Raw genomic sequence first — 18765 nt, 5'->3', positions numbered from 1 at the left:
GGTCTGACTACTTGTTCCCGAGTTAAACTTTTTCTCTTGCGGAATTAATTCTCCCTCTTCATCATCGCCAGGTAAGTCTTCCTTGTCTTTGACATTTTCAGCTTCGTCCACTTGCCGCACTTCTGAAAATGAAAAAAAAAATCACACGGGCGATGGGAGCACTAGGGTGACAGAAGAAAAGTCCTACAGGTGCAGGATATAAAGCAACGCACGTTCTAGCATCATTAATGTATTTGCAGCTACCTTTCATGGTAAGTGTTGGATAGTCGATTAGTCGATAAACTAAGAGCTGCAATTTACTTCCTTTTATATAACCTTATCGTTTTTGGTAAATTTAAGTCTGTGGGGTCGAGTAATTATAGCGGGTTATTGCCTACCCAACATCCGTAACATTTCTGTATATTTGGCGTTTTTCGACGAATTTTGGCGTACTAAGAAACCATTTTCCCTGATTCAAACACACTAAATCGTTAATATTAAGCAACATACAAGCAATATATGTAATTTTTTGCCGTTAAATCATTCCAGAATCATCGAGAAACCATCAGGAAAAATTGCAAATTTTTAACATTTTTTCATAAAAATTTAAAATTTTGACTAAAAAGCGCAGCCTGAAGATATTATCGGATCAAGTTGGAATTTTTTATGGGTTATAAGGACCACCAACCACAAACTTTAAGCACTAGCCGCAGACAAATTTCGAAAAAAACGGTTTTTCGATCCACCCTACTGTACAGTGGAGTAGTTGGTTTGTGCACCAGATTTGTAGTAAATCATCGGTGCATTACAGGTTTGATGCACATCAGCAAAAATAAACTGTTTTCATGGGAAGACGAGAGAAGGGATGGTCTTGAAACATGGTGATATAATACATAGTACATAAAAGATAGATAATGGATAATGTGTAACTGTAAGGAGAAACAAAACTCTTACCTCATCCCTGTTCTTCTCTAGCATGTTAGCCATGCTGTATTGGACATCTCCAGCGTAATGTTTTACGATGAATGCATTGCATTCCCATTTCTTCACGTAAATAATGCTTCTGTTTGGAAAGGATGTGCAGATTTTCTGGCAAACCATTTTGTCGGAGCTGTAGCGCTTTAGTAAGCATTCCTGTGAAGAAAATGTTTACACATCACGATTCATGAGTGTATTAAGGGTGGAGGGGACGATTGCATTCCTCCAAGGCAGCTTTCAGACCAAAGCAGCAAGTGATGTGCAACATAGCAGTTTCACACTGAAGCGACAAAGGTCCCTCAATTCTGAAAAAAAAAGCCTCCACTGCTCATGCCTGACCAACAGACCGAGGCAATATGATGCATGCTATTGAGAAAATGGCCCATCCATCTGTGCATCCACAAGAAGATTATTGGCAGAATTTTAGAACCACTTATCTGTTCAACATTAAATCCAAAATTCAATTTAAAAAATCAAGCCTAAACTGACACAGACAAAAGCAATAATTGCAACAGTATGGATATCAAACCACACAACTTACCTCGTTCAGGATACCAAAGACAGACAGTGGAGCATCTAGCAAATTGATTCTCCCAGCGTTATCCTTATAGGGTGTGATTTCTTGAACAATCCCTTCTTCCGTAAGAATCTTGCGTTGATAGTTTAAAAAATTCTTAATGAAATACTGATGGAGCCGTTCGTTGGCGTAATTAATGCACAATTGTTCCAGACTGTTCTTCTCAAATATCTCAAAACCGTAAATATCCAAGATACCTGAAGCAAAAGAAACATTCACATTTGATTCATTTGATTGCCATGGATTCTGTTTAAAAACACAAAGGAGTTGAGAAAGGAAGTAATGCTAAATACATTATATTAGGGATCAGCCGATATACACATATTGGTGTATCAGTTTATCAAATAAATTACCAATTATTTCACTGATCTGATATATCTATAAATATCTTATAATTTAGTGCAAAATTCTGCCATTTTGCTATAATTTTTATAGATAATCTCCATGTCCTACTTTTTAAAAAAGTAAATGTCTAAATATGACTTCTTTTGCTCTGCAGTCACCTCGAAAAATACATTTATTAACATTTTGAGTCCCAAGGCCATTTTCACATGTAACCCCCTTGGTCCCGAGCTGATTTTGAGCAAAATGCAGAGTTTCAATTAAATGAGTGTAGATCGGGGGCTAATTGCCCTAGAGATGAGTGATATACCGTTGTACGCAGAATGAACCAGATTCAGACTATATGAAATTTAAGCAAATTCGGCGTATATGTGGCGGTGGGAAGGGGGCCAACTCTAAAAATTCCAAAATTTCGGGGGAAAAAATGGGGTCCACCCCAGAAAAAATACATGACAGTGTCGACATGCACATGGAAATGATCGCTGACATGTAAGGAACACATAAATATTTGCATTATTATCATATGACCAATGTAACGTGAGTTGTAACCCCCAAAAGGAATGGTCGGCACGCCACTGATTCAAGCTTCAAAATGCAGTGGTACCTTGAAATGGCTTTAGCTCAGAGACTATTTGCCCTGGAGATATGAACGATATACCGTTGTACGCAGAATGAATCACAGATTCAGACGATATATAATTTATGCACATTCGGCGTACATATGGAGTGGGAAAGGGGGGAAATCCCCTGAAAAATATATTTTTTTAAAGAAAATAAAGGGTGTTACAGTATGTTCCCAAAGCAACCTTTAACATTACAGCGTGTGATAATGCAAATACATGGTTGGAATAATATAAACCACAGCAGACATTTAAAGGTTAAAATTAAATTTTCATTGAAATAAGAACCATGCAAGCATACCTAATGTATTAATTTTGTCCATAAAAGTGGTGGCGAGCTTTTTATTGATATACTCAACAATCCAATTGAAGAGCTGATGATAGAGAAACCGCATGAGGCTGTCTCGCCGTGTATTGCACTCCTCAACATTAGACAGCGGGATCTGGTATATGGAAGTCCTTCTGTCTTTCCATCCGGTATTTGTTTTAATTACTTTTACTGTCAGCAATCTCTTCACTGTACTGGCATCCAATTGGAGAAGCTTAGCAGCTGCTTGGAGACCAGATTCAGAATCTACAATGTAACAATACAAAATCTTAAGAACCAATACAAAATATAATTGAAAACCTGAAAAATCTCAAAATGTGTGTGTAATAATCACACTACAATGCTACGCTACTTCCTAATTGTTTATATAACATAAATGAAAATAAATCAGAGTTCAACAAAATATTCGGGAGGTGGCCGGGGGTAGAGGCAGGGAAAAAAATTTTACTGAAAAATTGGAAAGCAACCTTGCTATGCTACCAAAACTTTGTGACGCGTCCTTTTGGTTTTGGGGTTATTGATGCCCGCGAGGAATCGATACGTTGGAAGCAATGCCGGTGGTGGTAATTGTCAATAACCGTGATTATTTCAAACCTAGGCAAAACGCCCAAAATAGATTTCTGCAATGCCTTTACCGCATGTGCATCCAGCAGTTGCTTGGTCCACACACGTGTAACGGCGAGCAAAGCCCTGATATAACGGGTCGAACGGATCACGCGCGCAGTACGTCCGTTAGGTACCAATTTTACCAACAAAAGATATAAATACTTAATATTTCTCCCCTGCCAAAATGGTATTATGCACATCAAAAGCAACCCCCAAAAATTCAAAGAGCAGGTTATATGTCGACGCCTGAAAACAAACAATTTCAATTATACAAAAAGGAATGCACCATATTTTGCCAATACACTTCAGATTATGCGGTGTGCACATTGCACAACAGCGTGACGTAGGGATGGTTACTAATTTTTATATTAGTGGATTGTGATTTGCAAACGCAAAGAAGGTAAAAGCAAAAATGTTAACAATGATGACCTTTATTACTTTAGACTTGTCACTCAACAATTATATGTATATATATTCAACATATCCCTCAACAATCTTATTCTCGTATTAACTAACAGACATTAATTTAATCACAATTTTTATGTTCCACCTTTTTTTTTGTGTATCTTGTGCCATTCACGCATAAAGACCTACGATGGTTACAAACAACTCGGCCAGCGAGCTTGACACATGTATATATATATTACTCTAATATTCAGGTACAAAGATTTAGTTACACATTTTTAACCTACCCAACAATTATTTGTATTTTGAGGATTTATTCATCTGTAATGTGCTATTTATATATATATTGTAGCGTGACGTCGGGTAAGGTACGGGATCGAGTCACGCCGGGATGTAGCTCAGATAAATGCAATAGGTCTTAAGTTTGACTTGGCTAACCACCTCTACCCTTAAGGAGGCTGATGAAGGATTGTTGGGAGCCTGTGTTGTTGAACGCTACTCACCCCTTGCTGTTGGTCTGGCCCTCGGCTTCTGGCGTCGGCGACGGTGACAGGTGTCCGCTAGAGAGATCGAAGATGACGATAAGAGACGGCAGGCAATTCGGCGACTTGTTTATTCTTGCAGATTCTTCGGTTGGCTTAATCCGGACTGCTTGTGGACTTCTCGCTTGTTGCCGCCTCGTAGTGTCGCGATCTCTCAGCAGGCCGTCGTCCTCTTCTCGTCGATCAGTTTGGTGGTGATATTGGAGCGAAGTGAGAGATCGATTTACTGTCTCCAGCGGTTTTATACATTGGATTTGAGTCATAGGTTGGTGGACTTTGCACCTCCACTGTGCACCTGGGGTATCCCTGGATGCAGATGGAAATTTACAGTGGAGGTGCACTCACCGCTGGCGAGGGCCGTTGCCTTGCTGACTGTGCAGAGCCGAGTGGAAAATTCTTGTTGCTCGGCTCTGCATCCGGTGGAATGTGGGGTGAATGAGCGTTCAACTTGCGAGCTTCTGAGCGATGTTTGAGGCAAATTAATGTTTCGACTTTTATGCTCCCAATTCCTTCATCATTCCCCTGGCCAAGATGTATCCACTGTGAGTGGTTACGAAGCAGAGTAGAGATGGTTATGGAGAGTATATTTTGAAATAATAATTGAAAGTACATTGAGTAAAGAAAAATAAAAACCCTGTATATAATAATGTGGAAAAATAAAATTTAAAAAAAAAAGTTGGAGCTGTCGGCATAGCTGTACTGCACGGGTCTGGCTGCATGTTCAGCTGGAATGCTGACTACTGGTGGTATGCTGAGCTGCAGGCTGCCTGTGGTCTGCTGGCTACATGTTTATGTGCTTGCTGCAGGATGGCGGCATGGTGTCTGGCTGGCTGCATGATGTCTGCATCGTGTGCTGCAATAAGATATCTGCTGGCTGGCCGGCTGCATGATGTCTGCTGCAATAGGAAGGCTCCTGGCTGGCTGGCTGCATGATGTCTGCATCGTGTGCTGCAATAAGGTATCTGCTGGCTGGCCGGCTGCATGATGTCTGCTGCAATAGGAAGGCTCCTGGCTGGCTGGCTGGCTGCATGATGTCTGCATCATGATGTCTGCTGCAATAGGAGGTCTCCTGGCTGGCTGGCTACATGATGTCTGCATCAGGATGTCTGCAATAGAATATGTGCTGGCTGGCTGGCTGTATGATGTCTGCAATAGAATATGAGCAGGGTGCCTGGCTGTATGATGTCTGCTGCAATGGGAAGGCTCCCGGCTGGCTGGCTGCATGATGTCTGCATGGTGTCTGGCTGGCTGCAATAGGATGCCTGCTGGCTGGCTGGCGGCATGATGTCTGCATGATGAGCCGCATGAGGACTGCATGATGTCTGCAATAAGATGTCAGCTGGTTGGCTGGCTGCATGGTGTCTGAATGATGTCCACTGGCCGACTGGCGGGCTGCATGATGAGCTGAAATAAGATATCTGCTGGCTGGCTGGCTGCATGATGTCTGCAATAGATGGCTGCTGGCTGGCTGCTTGTACAGCTGCTCCAGGATGACTGCTGCGCCATGATGATTCCTCGCTGACCGACTGCTGGGTGACTGGCTGCATGATGTCTGCCGAAGAGAAGCTTGAGAACGCCGTGAGAGTAGTATGGCCAGATGGTGACGTTGTGCAAGGGGGAGCCGACAAGCGTAGGGAAGGGGAAGTTATAATAAAAGGTGTTCGCCTAAGTGCGGAAGAGTAAAGGTTGGAGGCGAAGGTGACATAAGTGAAATGACAGGGGTGGGTAGACAGTAGCCATCATCGAAAGTGATACGTGTGGGAAGAGGAGGAGCTAAGCGAGTGGGAGTTGTAAGTTGACGAAGAGTGGGAGGGGGTGGTGGGGAATGTGCGGGACGTTGAGATATAGTAGCTAAGGAAATAGGAGGACTAATAATAGGGACGGAACATGTCTTAGGAGGAGATGGGGTTCGCCGGTGACAACATGAACAGCAAGAAGTGTGACGTTTTAGACGTAAGTACATGTAAGTAATGCAAATACAAAGAAGCAGGAGAGCTATGAAAATTAAGAAGAGATAGGAGGTTGTATGTGCAGGAGATTTTACAAGGTCATGAGGGGTAAGTGCACGAGCCTTAGAAGTAAAACATAAGAAAAGGGGAATGTGGAGAAGTTTAAATTGGTATATGACACCTACAGTGAGACATGTGAGCCAGACAAAAATTATAATGATAGGAAAATCCGCATGTCTGTAAAGTGGAGTTATAGGAGGGATGTCAAGAACTTTATATTGGGAGAGGTTAAGGTGAGGGATATGAAATGTCCATTGTTTATGATAAAGAGCCGTTGCATTCACAAGTGGGGAAATTTTATAATGGGTGTCGAGTAGAAAATTGGGATTGTTAGTCCAGGCAGCAGGAAGGATATGAATGGTTCGGTGGACTGTTGAATGATCGAAACCGCAAGGAAAGATAGCATGAATTTTGATATCGGGGGTGATAAGTACATCTGTACGGCAAGCCACGTGTAACAATACTGCACCGGGTTCATGAAAAGTGGTAAGATTATAATGTAAAGTGGAGCCATTAGCATAAAAAAAGGTGATGGTAGGAGGAGGATTAATTATTGCATAAACATTTAAATCTAATTTGACCACATCAGTGAGGTGGGATTCGTGACATGTGTAGGTACACCCATTCATCGTATCAGCCACGGTTGTTGCTTGTATCAATTTGGAAAAACAGAAATTGAGCCCATCGTGTCTTCCTGTGTGAGAAGGCAGAAGGCACAATTTCTGTGTATGGACCTGACAATTTTCAAGGTCTGTACCACTAATAGTGACAACATTATGAGAATCATCAATGGCGATATACGATGGATTATGTGACACTACGCATGTTAAATTTTGATATGAAAAGGGGACAGGGATTGCTAAATAAAGTGTATATTTCTTCTGAGTGGAAGTGATAGGCACTTTCAACTCAATATTGACAGCATCAGCAGAAATTCTGCATTGGGACAGTGGTATCTGATAATACATGTCAATAAGTGTGAGAGGAATCGCTATATCAAATCCAGTAGGAAGAATATTTTTTTGAATCTTTTTCAAGTCTCGGTGCAGTGTTGTTTTAGATACAACATGTTCAGAGAGAAAATGATGTTTACAATTGCTAATGGTATTCTCATATTCAAAAAGGGTGAAAAATTGGCTAAGCTGCAAGGTTAGGGTCATAAATTCGATGAGATATGCCTGTGCTTGATGTGCATCTCTGATTGTTAAATTTTTGAGTTTATTAATCAATGCTTCCTGATTTCTAGCCAAACTATCAGAGTGGTTAGCATATTCAGTAAAAACATCCTCAATCTGATGTTGGAAAGAGTGAATTTCACCAGTTAAATTTTGATAGAAAATATGATTAGCTTGCAGTTGTAGTTTAATGTTAGATATCGTTTGTTTTACTTCATGAGCATTTTGGAATAAGGGTTCTAGTTGCTTAGTAGTGGCAAAATCACAGCAATAGTTAGCAATGCTACTGATAAAGCCAAGGAGTGCACGCTTTTGTCTAACTACGGAAGTGTTGGGGGTGGGTCGTGTGAAGAGGGAAAGGTGTGAAAATAGGTGTGAATGAAAATTTTGGAGTTGGACCGCAAGTTTACATTGGTTGGAATCTTCTTCACCTTTATTGCACATGGCATTATGTAGTGTTGATGGGAAGTGTTGGGGTTTAGGCATTTGTAATTTCACATTGTAGTAGATGGGGATGGTATAATGATAAGGGATGGTTCCTGGTAGTTCTTTCAGATAAATTCCCGAGATAATTTTCACATGTTCAGTCGCCGTGGTGACCGAAAAAATTAGGGAAAAAAGGGAAAGTAGTAACATTACTGCCATTGTCGGTAGTGAACCCTGAAAGGGACAAAGAGACAATTTTAAAACTGAGTTTGCATAAAAAAAAATATGTATTAAGCATGAGATTTGTGATGGAAAAAATTGTTTTCCGAGTAAGCTACTCAAATAAAAAGGTAAGATCACTAATGAAAAATTAAAAAAGAGAAGGATTAACAAATTGTAATGCAAGAGATTCTCGAGACTGAATAGTTTATAATATAAACTTCTGCATTTTTATTTGTTTGTATTTTATTACCATTTGTTTACGTTTTGCGCTCCGCGATGTATTTGCTCGAGCCGAAGCGATTACTAAATCGTCAGCTGTGCGAGATTCGTCTACGGGTAGGTCGCGCATGCGCAGATACTTGTGCGAGTTTTTTTTTTTCTTACAATCTGCTTGCTGCAGACAGAAAAAAATCGCGAGTGGAAAATTCACGTACTCAACCAGTAGTCAGTTGAGAGACTACGTTCCTGATTGGCCGTTTTTACTTTCTACTTCTTTATTATTATTACTTTGTGGAATATTAAAAGTTTATTTTAGTCTTCGAACTTGCTTTAAAGTTAATTCCCGACTCTTTTATGTGTACAGTGTTGAGGAGGAGGGAACAGGAAGAAGAGGGTACTACGTGAATCAAAATGGCGGAACTTCCGTTTTTACATGTGCTCGTTCTTGTGTGCGGCTTGGTGAAAAAATCACGTTGCGAAAACAAAAATTGCGAAAATACAAGTATTATATTGACATGTGGGTGCGAAAAGATTATTTATAAGGTGTGAATGGACTGTGCAACGGTGAAAAATGGAAAAATTGAATATTTAAGTGACAGACTCGTCCGAGTCAAGGTGTCTTGGTTTCAAACGGTGAATCGTGATAGCATCGGTTTTCAGTTTGCCACGACCATCGGTGTATTCCACCAAATAGGAATTGGCGTCGTTTTGTGAAATTATTTTCCCGTGAAATTTGTAGGAGGAGGAAAATGCCTTGGGTACGTGGGGATGAGGGGTAGTGTCCAAAATATACACTAATTGTCCAGGGGAGTAGGTTGTTTGTTGTGTCTTTTTGTCGGCACATTGTTTTTGCTGCTCAAATCGCTTTGCTAAATGTTTGTGTGCTAGTTCTCGAGCGGCTTGGAGTTGTTCTATTCTCTGTTCATTAGAGTGGATAGTGGTGTTGGGATTAGTAGGGAGAACAGCATCTGCAATTAACCTAGGGTGTTGTCCAAATAGCAAAAAATAGGGGGAGTTGTTCATGCCAAGATGTGTACTTACATTGTGGGCATGGGTCGCGCTAGCCAAAAGTTCATGCCATTTACCTTGTTTTTGTACCACATAAGTTTTCATGATGGATTTCAAGTAGTGAAAAGATGATTCGACTACACCATTTCTGAAGTGGGCAGCGGTATCAACAAATTTTAATGTGACACCAGTAATTTTGGATAATTCCTGTATTAATTTGCTACAGTTGGGGGAGCTCCTGTCAAGCATAATCGTCTCTGGAAGACCAAAAATGAGAAAAACATGCGAGACAAGGGCGTTAGCTATTGAGTTGGCATCATGGTTGGGGAGGGTTGTAGTTATGGCAAATCTGGTACAATTGTCAACAACGGATAGAAAATATTTGTGTCCTGTGTCAGAGGTTGAAGTCAGTGGTCCACACACGTCAATATGTATTTGGCTAAAGGGATGACTAGCGGGTGGGCTCGTTTGCAGTGTATGTTGTACGGCTCCGTGAGCTCTTTTTGCTACTTGACATTCAGTGCATTTGCGTACTGCAGCGTACACATATTTCTTTAGATTAGGCCAATAGTAGCGTAAAGAGAGATGGGAGTATGTTTTAGCAGCACCTTGATGTGCGGCCATCATTTTGTTACAGTGAATTAATTGAAACACTTCTTTTCTTAGTTTTTGGGGAATACATAACTGTCTTCTATAACCTGGTGAGAATTTAGTGTTCCTATAAAGGATTCCGTTGTCAAGAACAAATGAGTAGGCTGTTTTCTCTAATTTGTGATCGGCATCTGGGTGGTTTTCATGAATTTTGATTAATGCTTGTAAGTATGGGTCCTCTCTTTGTGCCGTACCTATGTCAAAGTCATCGGATTGTAACATGAAGACTTGATTTAGTATGTCCTCCTCGTCTGTGTCAAGTGAAGTGTCTTGTGCTGTGTTGTTGGGCAAGGAAGGGGCTGGGTCTACAGGATTCCTCGATAATGCATCAGCAATACCATTCTGTGATGATGGGATATGGTGGATTTGAAAGTCGAACTCTTGGAAGAAGAGTGATCTTCGAGCAAGGACCCCGGACAACTGTTTTGTTGTTCTAAGGTAAGACAATGCATGGTTATCTGTGAAAACTATAAAGGGTGTGTTGATTAAGAAGAATTTGAATGATTTTAGGACATAAAAGGCAGCTGCAATTTCAAGAGAAAAGACATCTGCTTTTTTCTCAGTGTCTGTAAGGTGTCTGCTGCAGAAAGCTATCGGATGCAGTATTCCATCAGTATCTTTCTGCATAAGACAACCGCCCATACCCTGGTATGACGCGTCGATGTATACGCATGAAGTCTGCTTTGGGTCATAAGGTCTAAGAATGGGTGCGGAAATAATTTTGTCTTTTAATGCCTCAAAGCTTTTCTGATGCTCTTCATGCCAATGAAAGTTTACTTTCTTTTTGAGTAATTTGAACAGACATTCTGCGGGTTCCGCAAACCCTTGTACATAGCGTCTGATGAAATTGCATATGCCTAGGAAAGATTTCAAATTCTTCTTAGATTTAGGTGGAGGGAATTCTTTGATTGCACGCAGGATGTGATCAGAAATTTTAAATCCCTTTTGCGACACGAGATGGCCTAAGACTGGAATTTCCTCAAAGCAAAATTTACATTTATTTGGCCCTAGTTTCAAATTGGCTGCACGTAATTTAGCAAAGACTTTATGTAAAACTTGTAGCATTGCGTCAACTGAGTTTGTGTAGCAAATTATGTCATCCGTATATGCTGATATCTCGGAACTATCTATGCCAGATAGAGCCATAGACATTACATTGTTCATGACCTGACTACTTGTCTTCAATCCCATTGGCAGTACTTCATACTCGTAATTTCCACAATTACTAATTGCAAATGAGGTCATCTTCTTTGACCTTTCTGTTAATTTTACCTGAAAAAATGCCGATTTAAGGTCAAGGGTTGTGTAATATTTCTTGCCTGCCATGTCTGCTAAAATGTTATCAATGTTAGGTGTTGGGAGAGAAGAGGGCTGAATAATTTTATTCAGCGCCCGAAGGTCAGACACCACGCGGAACGAATTGTCTCGCTTGCGCACTAAGAGAACTGGGTGTCGGAATGGACTACCTTCTGACCTGCGAATGATTCCATCTTGTAAGAGCTTGTTAAGCTCAATTTTCATTTGCTCTCTAAGATTCAAAGGGATGGGGTATTGTCTCATATAGGGAGGTTGATTGTCGCCAATGTCAATGTCGTACTCATAAATTGGGGTTGTGGTGAGTTTATCGCCTTTCCAAGCTAAAACATCAGCATAATCAAATACTAACTTTATGATTTTTTGTTTGTCTGCCTCTGATAAGTCAGGGTTAATACTAATGCAAGATGGGTCAAATTTTTTCTGACTTTCCTTCAGTCTTGTGTTTTCTGTATTGTCTTCTGTGCATGCGTATGTAGTGGTAGTCGTATCAGTGTTGGATGCGTCTGTCATGTCTACTAGAATGTCACATGGGGTTGCTTGGCCAAGTGGGGTGTTGGATTTGAGTGTGACTGCTTTCTCTGAGGGGTTATGAATTAGTAACAGAGGGGAAGAAGTGTCAAGGAGAGCATGGGGTATGAGGATATTGTATGTAAGGAGTGTTTCCTGAGAAGGTGTGAGTAGGATATTGTGGGGGAGGGGGGGAGTGATGGAAACGGAAACATATGTTCGGGTTCTAGGTTTTAGGGTTACATTTTCTGGGATTGTTACTAAACTGTGTTGGTTGCTAGTAGGGTGTAGTTTAGAAAAAATTACATCAGGGATGGTGTAGGTGTGTGATTTTGTGGGAAGGTTATAGTTTGGAATATGGCCTAAGCGTCTAAGAGTTAACAGGTTAGTACTAAGTGAAATGTCACAATTTTGTGTCTTCAAGAAGTCATTGCCAAGGAGAGGAGGTAATTCTTTGGATTGCACAACCCTAAAAGGGTGGGAGTACCTATATCTTCCTATGTGAAGGGGGAGTATTACAATTTCAGAGATAGGAAGTCTGTTACCAGTGACGCCTTTAATAATGCTGTGCATTTGAATTTTCTTTGCATTGGGTGGAATTAAATGCTGAGGACAAATACTAATCTGGCTTGCGTTGTCAATCATAATTTCTAGTGGGTTATTATTTACATGAGCTTGAATGAAGAATAGGTTGTTTTTTTCAAGGATAGGAACTGTGTCAAATTTTGTCTTGCGTGTGGATCCGTCCCATCGATTCACACGGTTTTTCAGTTTAAATCGCCCTTGTTTTCATTGTTTGGATTATAAAAACAGTCCCTGGTAGAATGATTTGACCGGAAACAGATCTGGCATTGTGAAAACTGTGAATTTTGTCGCCCCCCGGCTGAATTGTTATTTCCACCTCGAGATCTGAAATTACGTCTCATGCCGCGAGTAGAACCTCTGCGATTACCATTCCCCTGGCCGTAAAAAGTAGGCCGGGTCTGAAATTGATTACTGTTATTTGATTGTATTTGATCTGCCAGGTTCTGGACAGTGTGACACAACGCTTCAACTTTATTTTCTAATGTCAAGGTTTGCAATTGGTTCGTGACTGAATCTAGTTGGTTCGCTGTTGAACCGCCAGATGGCAAAATTGCGTTGCAAGACTGGGAAACGGCCGCGCTGGGAGAACTAGCAGACTGCGTGTTTGGAGTTTGACTTGAGGGGAGGGAAGGAGAGGCTGTGGGCGTGGTTTGGACCTGCCACGAGTTGGTCGGGAGAGCTGCTGTTACTTGATAAGGTTGCTGCGAAAGAAAGTTGTATGGAGCTTGAGAGATCTGCGGGAGGGGGGTAGGGGGGGGATACGTCACGAATGACGAAGCAGGCTGAGGTGTGGGGAAAGGATGCGTGTTGCTGACCTGAGGTTGCGTACAGCTGGGAAACTGAGGGGAGGCTGTTGCGTAAATGGAATGCATGTACTTAGCGGCATCTATCAGTTTCATCGCTTCACTTTGTTCCTCATTGCGTCTAGCTTGAATCAGCATGTCTTGCCTTTCTTGATTCTGCAGATGTGCAATAAGAGAACTTGTGTCGGTGAACTCTTTGTCTCCTATCGCAGCGATGTGTTTAGATCGAAGTCCCGACACAACATAGGAAAGGATTTGAGGGTTCGTCGCTTGCGGGAAGAATTGAAGGACGAGATTTTTCTTACGAATAACATAATCATGAATGGGTTGGTTAATTTCCTGCTTTGTCTCTAATAAAATTTGGATGGGCATGCTGACTAAGTGACTGCCTTTAAATAATGAAATTAATTCTTTTTTGATTTGCGGAAAGGTGAGGGTGTTGAAGTTTGGCTGCTTCTTGAGATCGTTCAAAAATGTGAGCGCTATGTCTGCGAGGAACAATGGCAACATTTCGCGTTTTTTATTTTCCTCCCACGCCAAAGCGCCCGCAATGCTATCGAACTTTTCAAAAAACTGCTCAACTTCTTGAGGGTTTTTTCCTGTGAAGGGGGCGGGGTATAAACCATGGGGTATATTTACGGACATTATTGACGGGGATGGATTGATGGTGGTAGGGGTGTTAGTTTTAGGTGTACTGGTTTGGGGTTCTGGGTGTTTCTTTTTTTGTTTGGGAGTTTCTAGACCACCTAGAAACTGTGGATAATCGGGATGTTGAGCCTTGGATCTGGTTATTCGGGGGGAAGGAGCGGGGGAATTAATAGCGGAGGCTAAGGAGAGAATCTGATCAAGAGAACGGTCTAGCTCTTCGTGAAGAATAATTTGGGATTCGTTCATGCGAATTTAGGGAGGGGGAATTTTTATGCACTTATTCACAAGAAATGAAAGATAGTGAGCGGAAGAAAAAAAAAATTACAAGTGGGGAGTTTATAATACGAAGTGTATTATCGAAAAAGAAGAATTTCTAGGGTTGCTGCTGTGTGCGGCGGGGATTTTAGATTATGGGGTTTTGAGTGACGTGAAAAAAAAAAAATTAAAATTTTATGGAAATCCACGGAGTGGAGCCGGCTATCTCCACCATGTAGCGTGACGTCGGGTAAGGTACGGGATCGAGTCACGCCGGGACGTAGCTCAGATAAATGCAATAGGTCTTAAGTTTGACTTGGCTAACCACCTCTACCCTTAAGGAGGCTGATGAAGGATTGTTGGGAGCCTGTGTTGTTGAACGCTACTCACCCCTTGCTGTTGGTCTGGCCCTCGGCTTCTGGCGTCGGCGACGGTGACAGGTGTCCGCTAGAGAGATCGAAGATGACGATAAGAGACGGCAGGCAATTCGGCGACTTGTTTATTCTTGCAGATTCTTCGGTTGGCTTAATCCGGACTGCTTGTGGACTTCTCGCTTGTTGCCGCCTCGTAGTGTCGCGATCTCTCAGCAGGCCGTCGTCCTCTTCTCGTCGATCAGTTTGGTGGTGATATTGGAGCGAAGTGAGAGATCGATTTACTGTCTCCAGCGGTTTTATACATTGGATTTGAGTCATAGGTTGGTGGACTTTGCACCTCCACTGTGCACCTGGGGTATCCCTGGATGCAGATGGAAATTTACAGTGGAGGTGCACTCACCGCTGGCGAGGGCCGTTGCCTTGCTGACTGTGCAGAGCCGAGTGGAAAATTCTTGTTGCTCGGCTCTGCATCCGGTGGAATGTGGGGTGAATGAGCGTTCAACTTGCGAGCTTCTGAGCGATGTTTGAGGCAAATTAATGTTTCGACTTTTATGCTCCCAATTCCTTCATCAATATATATATATGTTTATAACGTTACGATCACAAAAGCCAACGATTTGATGCTACTGCTTTTGAGGAAAAACTTGAAGGATGGTAAAAATGCAAGAAGGGGGAGGGGGAAAATTGACGCATAAGAACTTACGTACGATGCCTTTTTTTGTTAAATATTTTCGCAATCCCTCTTCAATAATCCAAAAAACCGAATAATCAACACTGTGGCAAAAATGGAAGTTATCTTTAGCCAGTTTCCTTTTTAGTGGCATATTCACAATCCTATAGTGGTTGGTCAAAATCTGGAAAAATCGTACACGTGGACGACGGGTTAACTATAAGGTAGCCATTTTTGCAAATTTAATGAGAGCATGCTTACAACGGTCGTAAACTAGGATGTTGCTTCCGCTTAAAGAACATTCAAAAAGTTCACTTTTCGTGTCGTGTTTTTTTAAAAAAGGAATGAATGAATTCGTGCTTCTTAATTTTTAAAAAATAATAACAAGAGGTCCGAAAGTAAGATGGGTACAGCGAGCTGCACAAAGTTCAAGATTTCATGTTCACTTCACTATAGGTCTTTTTTTCGTCGCAATTTTTATCAGAACATTCCGATTCTACGTACCTTAAATGTGTATTACACAACCAGTCCTCAGTGACATGGCGAGTCAAATTCACAGTCCGGGATCTTAGGTCGTCTAATGCATGCTCTTGTTGCTCGTCATGAAACCCCAAGTTCTATGGCACGGTACGAGAAGGTCGGGCTGATAAAAGAGTGACTGCAGCTGCCTGGTGGTAGAACGACCTTTCAGGTTCCCATCTAAGCACGAAGTGGGTGTGTTGGAGGACCAGCAATTTTCGCGTAATTTTTGGGGAGGTACTAGATAGTGTCGCCAGGAGGCAGCACGTCTATATACAGCAGACAGAGGGAGCTACCCTCTGGCGGCGGACATGAGAACTTCGTTTTTATTTTCTTAAACGAAAGTTCCTTCTGTGAACTGTGACGGTGCGGGTTTTTATATAATATATAATCGCATCGTCACAGGCTACATATTTCCACACTGTCTGCATAGCTACAGGCATTGTAAAATTAATTACACTTAGGGTTGATGTGGATGTATTGGTATTGAATTGTATTGATACCTTTCGTGAGTTCACATATCTTGAGGGGTCTGTTGTTTTTCATGACAACTTGCATAACAAAATACTCCCTCTGTCCCATAATTATTGTCCGGTATACTTTTGCTTGTTGTCCCAAAATACTTGACCAATATTCAAACTGTGACATTTGTGTATACAGAAGAAGAAAATGAAACACAGGAATGAGTCATACAACGTTATTACTCAAGGATCAGTACAAATTGGCTGATCAAGTATCCAAAAGAAAATAAATAAAAAGTTGCCATTTTGGCATACTGGACTATAATTATGGGACAGAGGGAGTAATACAATATGTATGATTTTTAAAGTATTTTGTTTTCTGGTGACAATTCGTTCTGTATGGCTAGTATTGAAAACAAGAACATGGAGTCTTATTGATTTGATTCATTTTACTTTGCTTCTTGTGCCAGTCTTGGCTAATTTGCGAAGATGGGGATGAGTGATGATATGATGAAATTGATGAATGGACATTCACAATCCATGTCCAGGACCCCTGGCATCGTAGCACGATGTGCTAACCACTCCACCACAGGGGCCAGCAGGAACATGGAGTCTGGTTCATAGACTAGCTGGGGGAAGGGAGTGACCTAAGGGCCTCTAGCCCTGTTGTCTGGCTTATTCTTCCAATTATGCACTCCATCACAATCCTGCCTTGTGAATTAGAGGTCTTCCATGCTCCTTCTTTAGATGCAAGGATCTTATAATTCATGTTGATCTTACAGTAAAAGTTTATTTTAGGTCCATTTTATGGATTTTAAGAGTTAATTGGTTTAAAGTCGGATCCGAACTACTGCATAATAATAATAATACACTATATTGTACATTTACAACTTGTTGAAATAAAGTTATCTTATTATTGATTGATTGTTTTTGTGTTTTAAGTCCACTTTATGCACAGAAAGGTTAATTGGGACTGGACCTACAGTTTTTAGTGGAATCCGAACCACTATGTGCCTCCGCAGGGTATCAAACCCAGGACCCCTTGATTACAAGGCAATGACGCTACCACTGCGCCATCGGGGAGGCCAGTTATCTTATTAAGCTGATGGAGATGACTAATTGGATAGTTGAACTCACGCGTACAAGCATCACTAGCTTCTTCGGGTTCATAAATTTTTGTGTAATGTAAAGATGGCAATTCTAGAATGCTCTTTTTTCTTTCAATGGAGATTTTACAAGGATAATTCAATGTTGATTCATAATTGACAAATAATGACATGATTAATATCATAATATCCTTATTTTTCAGAATAGGATATGCCAAGATCTATTTAGTACCCATGGAATATATCACAGATACACAGTTAAAACAGCCCCAACTTGCTTATATTCTGCAGAACAAAACAAGCACCATCAAACATACTGTTATCTGCCATAAATATGTACTGATCACAACAAAATGAAACTAAAAATCCAACTGCACTAGTGAACATATAATAGACACAAAATGCATACACAAACCTAACTAATAAAAATATACAGGGTGACCACAAGGAAGCACTTTTGGTTATTTTCTTTTTTGGGGGGGGGTGGGGACACTATGCGTAAGCACAAGTATGTGATTACTAACCTGTGGAATGTTCATCAACTTCACATGACTCGTATATTTTATGGAAAGCAATATTCCCCAGATTTATAATGGTGCTTAGAATTATAAAAATGTTTCTCATCTCATCACAGCGAATGCCAAATTCCTGAAGTGCGGCAATGGTGCTTTTAAGACCTTCCTTTTCATTTGCTCTTATCCTACCAGGCATGACTTTATATACAGTTCTGCTACTCAAGTTCAAACTCTCCAGTTCTTCTGAGGTCAAACCTCCCATGAGCTGTAATATAAATAATTGTAATTTACACACAGAGAAGTCCTTAAAACCCAACAACGTAGTGAAATACGAAATCAGAAGCATGGGTATTGCAAGACGGGTCTAACTGGTACATCAGACTCACCTGGAAACTGATATAATCCAAAACCTATAAAAAGACAGCACATGGTACAGTGGGATCCATGAGTTTTACCGTGCAAATTGTCCATGACTATTTTCATTAATTTTTCTCTTACATCCTATGTGTTTTAAGAGACGGATTATTATTTTTGCTGGTGCAGAAGTTGTCAACAGCTTGTTTTGAGTTTTCTTTTAATTCTTGAAGCTCTTATTGGGTCAAATAAAGTGCATGAACATGGTGATGGACAATTTGCACGGTAATACTCATGAATCCCACTGTACATCTGGCAAACAAAATGCCTGGCATAAACCTTATCTACAGTGTGTTCGAGCTAACTCTTGATGAAAATAAACTTATTTCAGAAATTAAACATATTGAAGATTTAGCATGGTTTATAACTAGAGCTGAGCCAATGCATCGATGTAAGCAGTTGCATGCCCAAGGAGGGGTTGGTGGGGGTCATAACCTCCCCCCTTTGGCCCAGCATTCCTAAAAAGAACATCAAAGACAGGAAAAGATGGCAAAATGGGGACAG

At 41.0% G+C, this 18765-nt stretch overlaps 1 protein-coding gene across 1 annotated transcript in view; it reads right to left on the bottom strand.

Annotated features, from left to right (window-relative positions):
• LOC145989222 (unconventional myosin-XIX-like) overlaps positions 1-18765 on the bottom strand; it is a 52340-nt gene that overhangs the window by 24104 nt on the left and 9471 nt on the right. The window contains exons 6-9 of the mRNA XM_083124529.1: positions 17857-18112; positions 2798-3070; positions 1499-1731; positions 934-1113 (exon numbers count right to left, since the gene is read on the bottom strand). Coding sequence (XP_082980655.1) covers positions 934-1113; positions 1499-1731; positions 2798-3070; positions 17857-18112 — 942 coding nt within the window. The remainder of the gene's footprint in view (positions 1-933; positions 1114-1498; positions 1732-2797; positions 3071-17856; positions 18113-18765) is intronic.

Source organism: Lepisma saccharinum, chromosome 6 (assembly GCF_977018435.1).
Source record: "Lepisma saccharinum chromosome 6, izLepSacc3.1, whole genome shotgun sequence".
In the NCBI taxonomy this organism is placed as follows: Eukaryota; Metazoa; Arthropoda; class Insecta; order Zygentoma; family Lepismatidae; genus Lepisma; species Lepisma saccharinum.
Note: the sequence above shows the minus strand (reverse complement) of the source record. Positions and strands in the feature narration are given on the sequence as shown.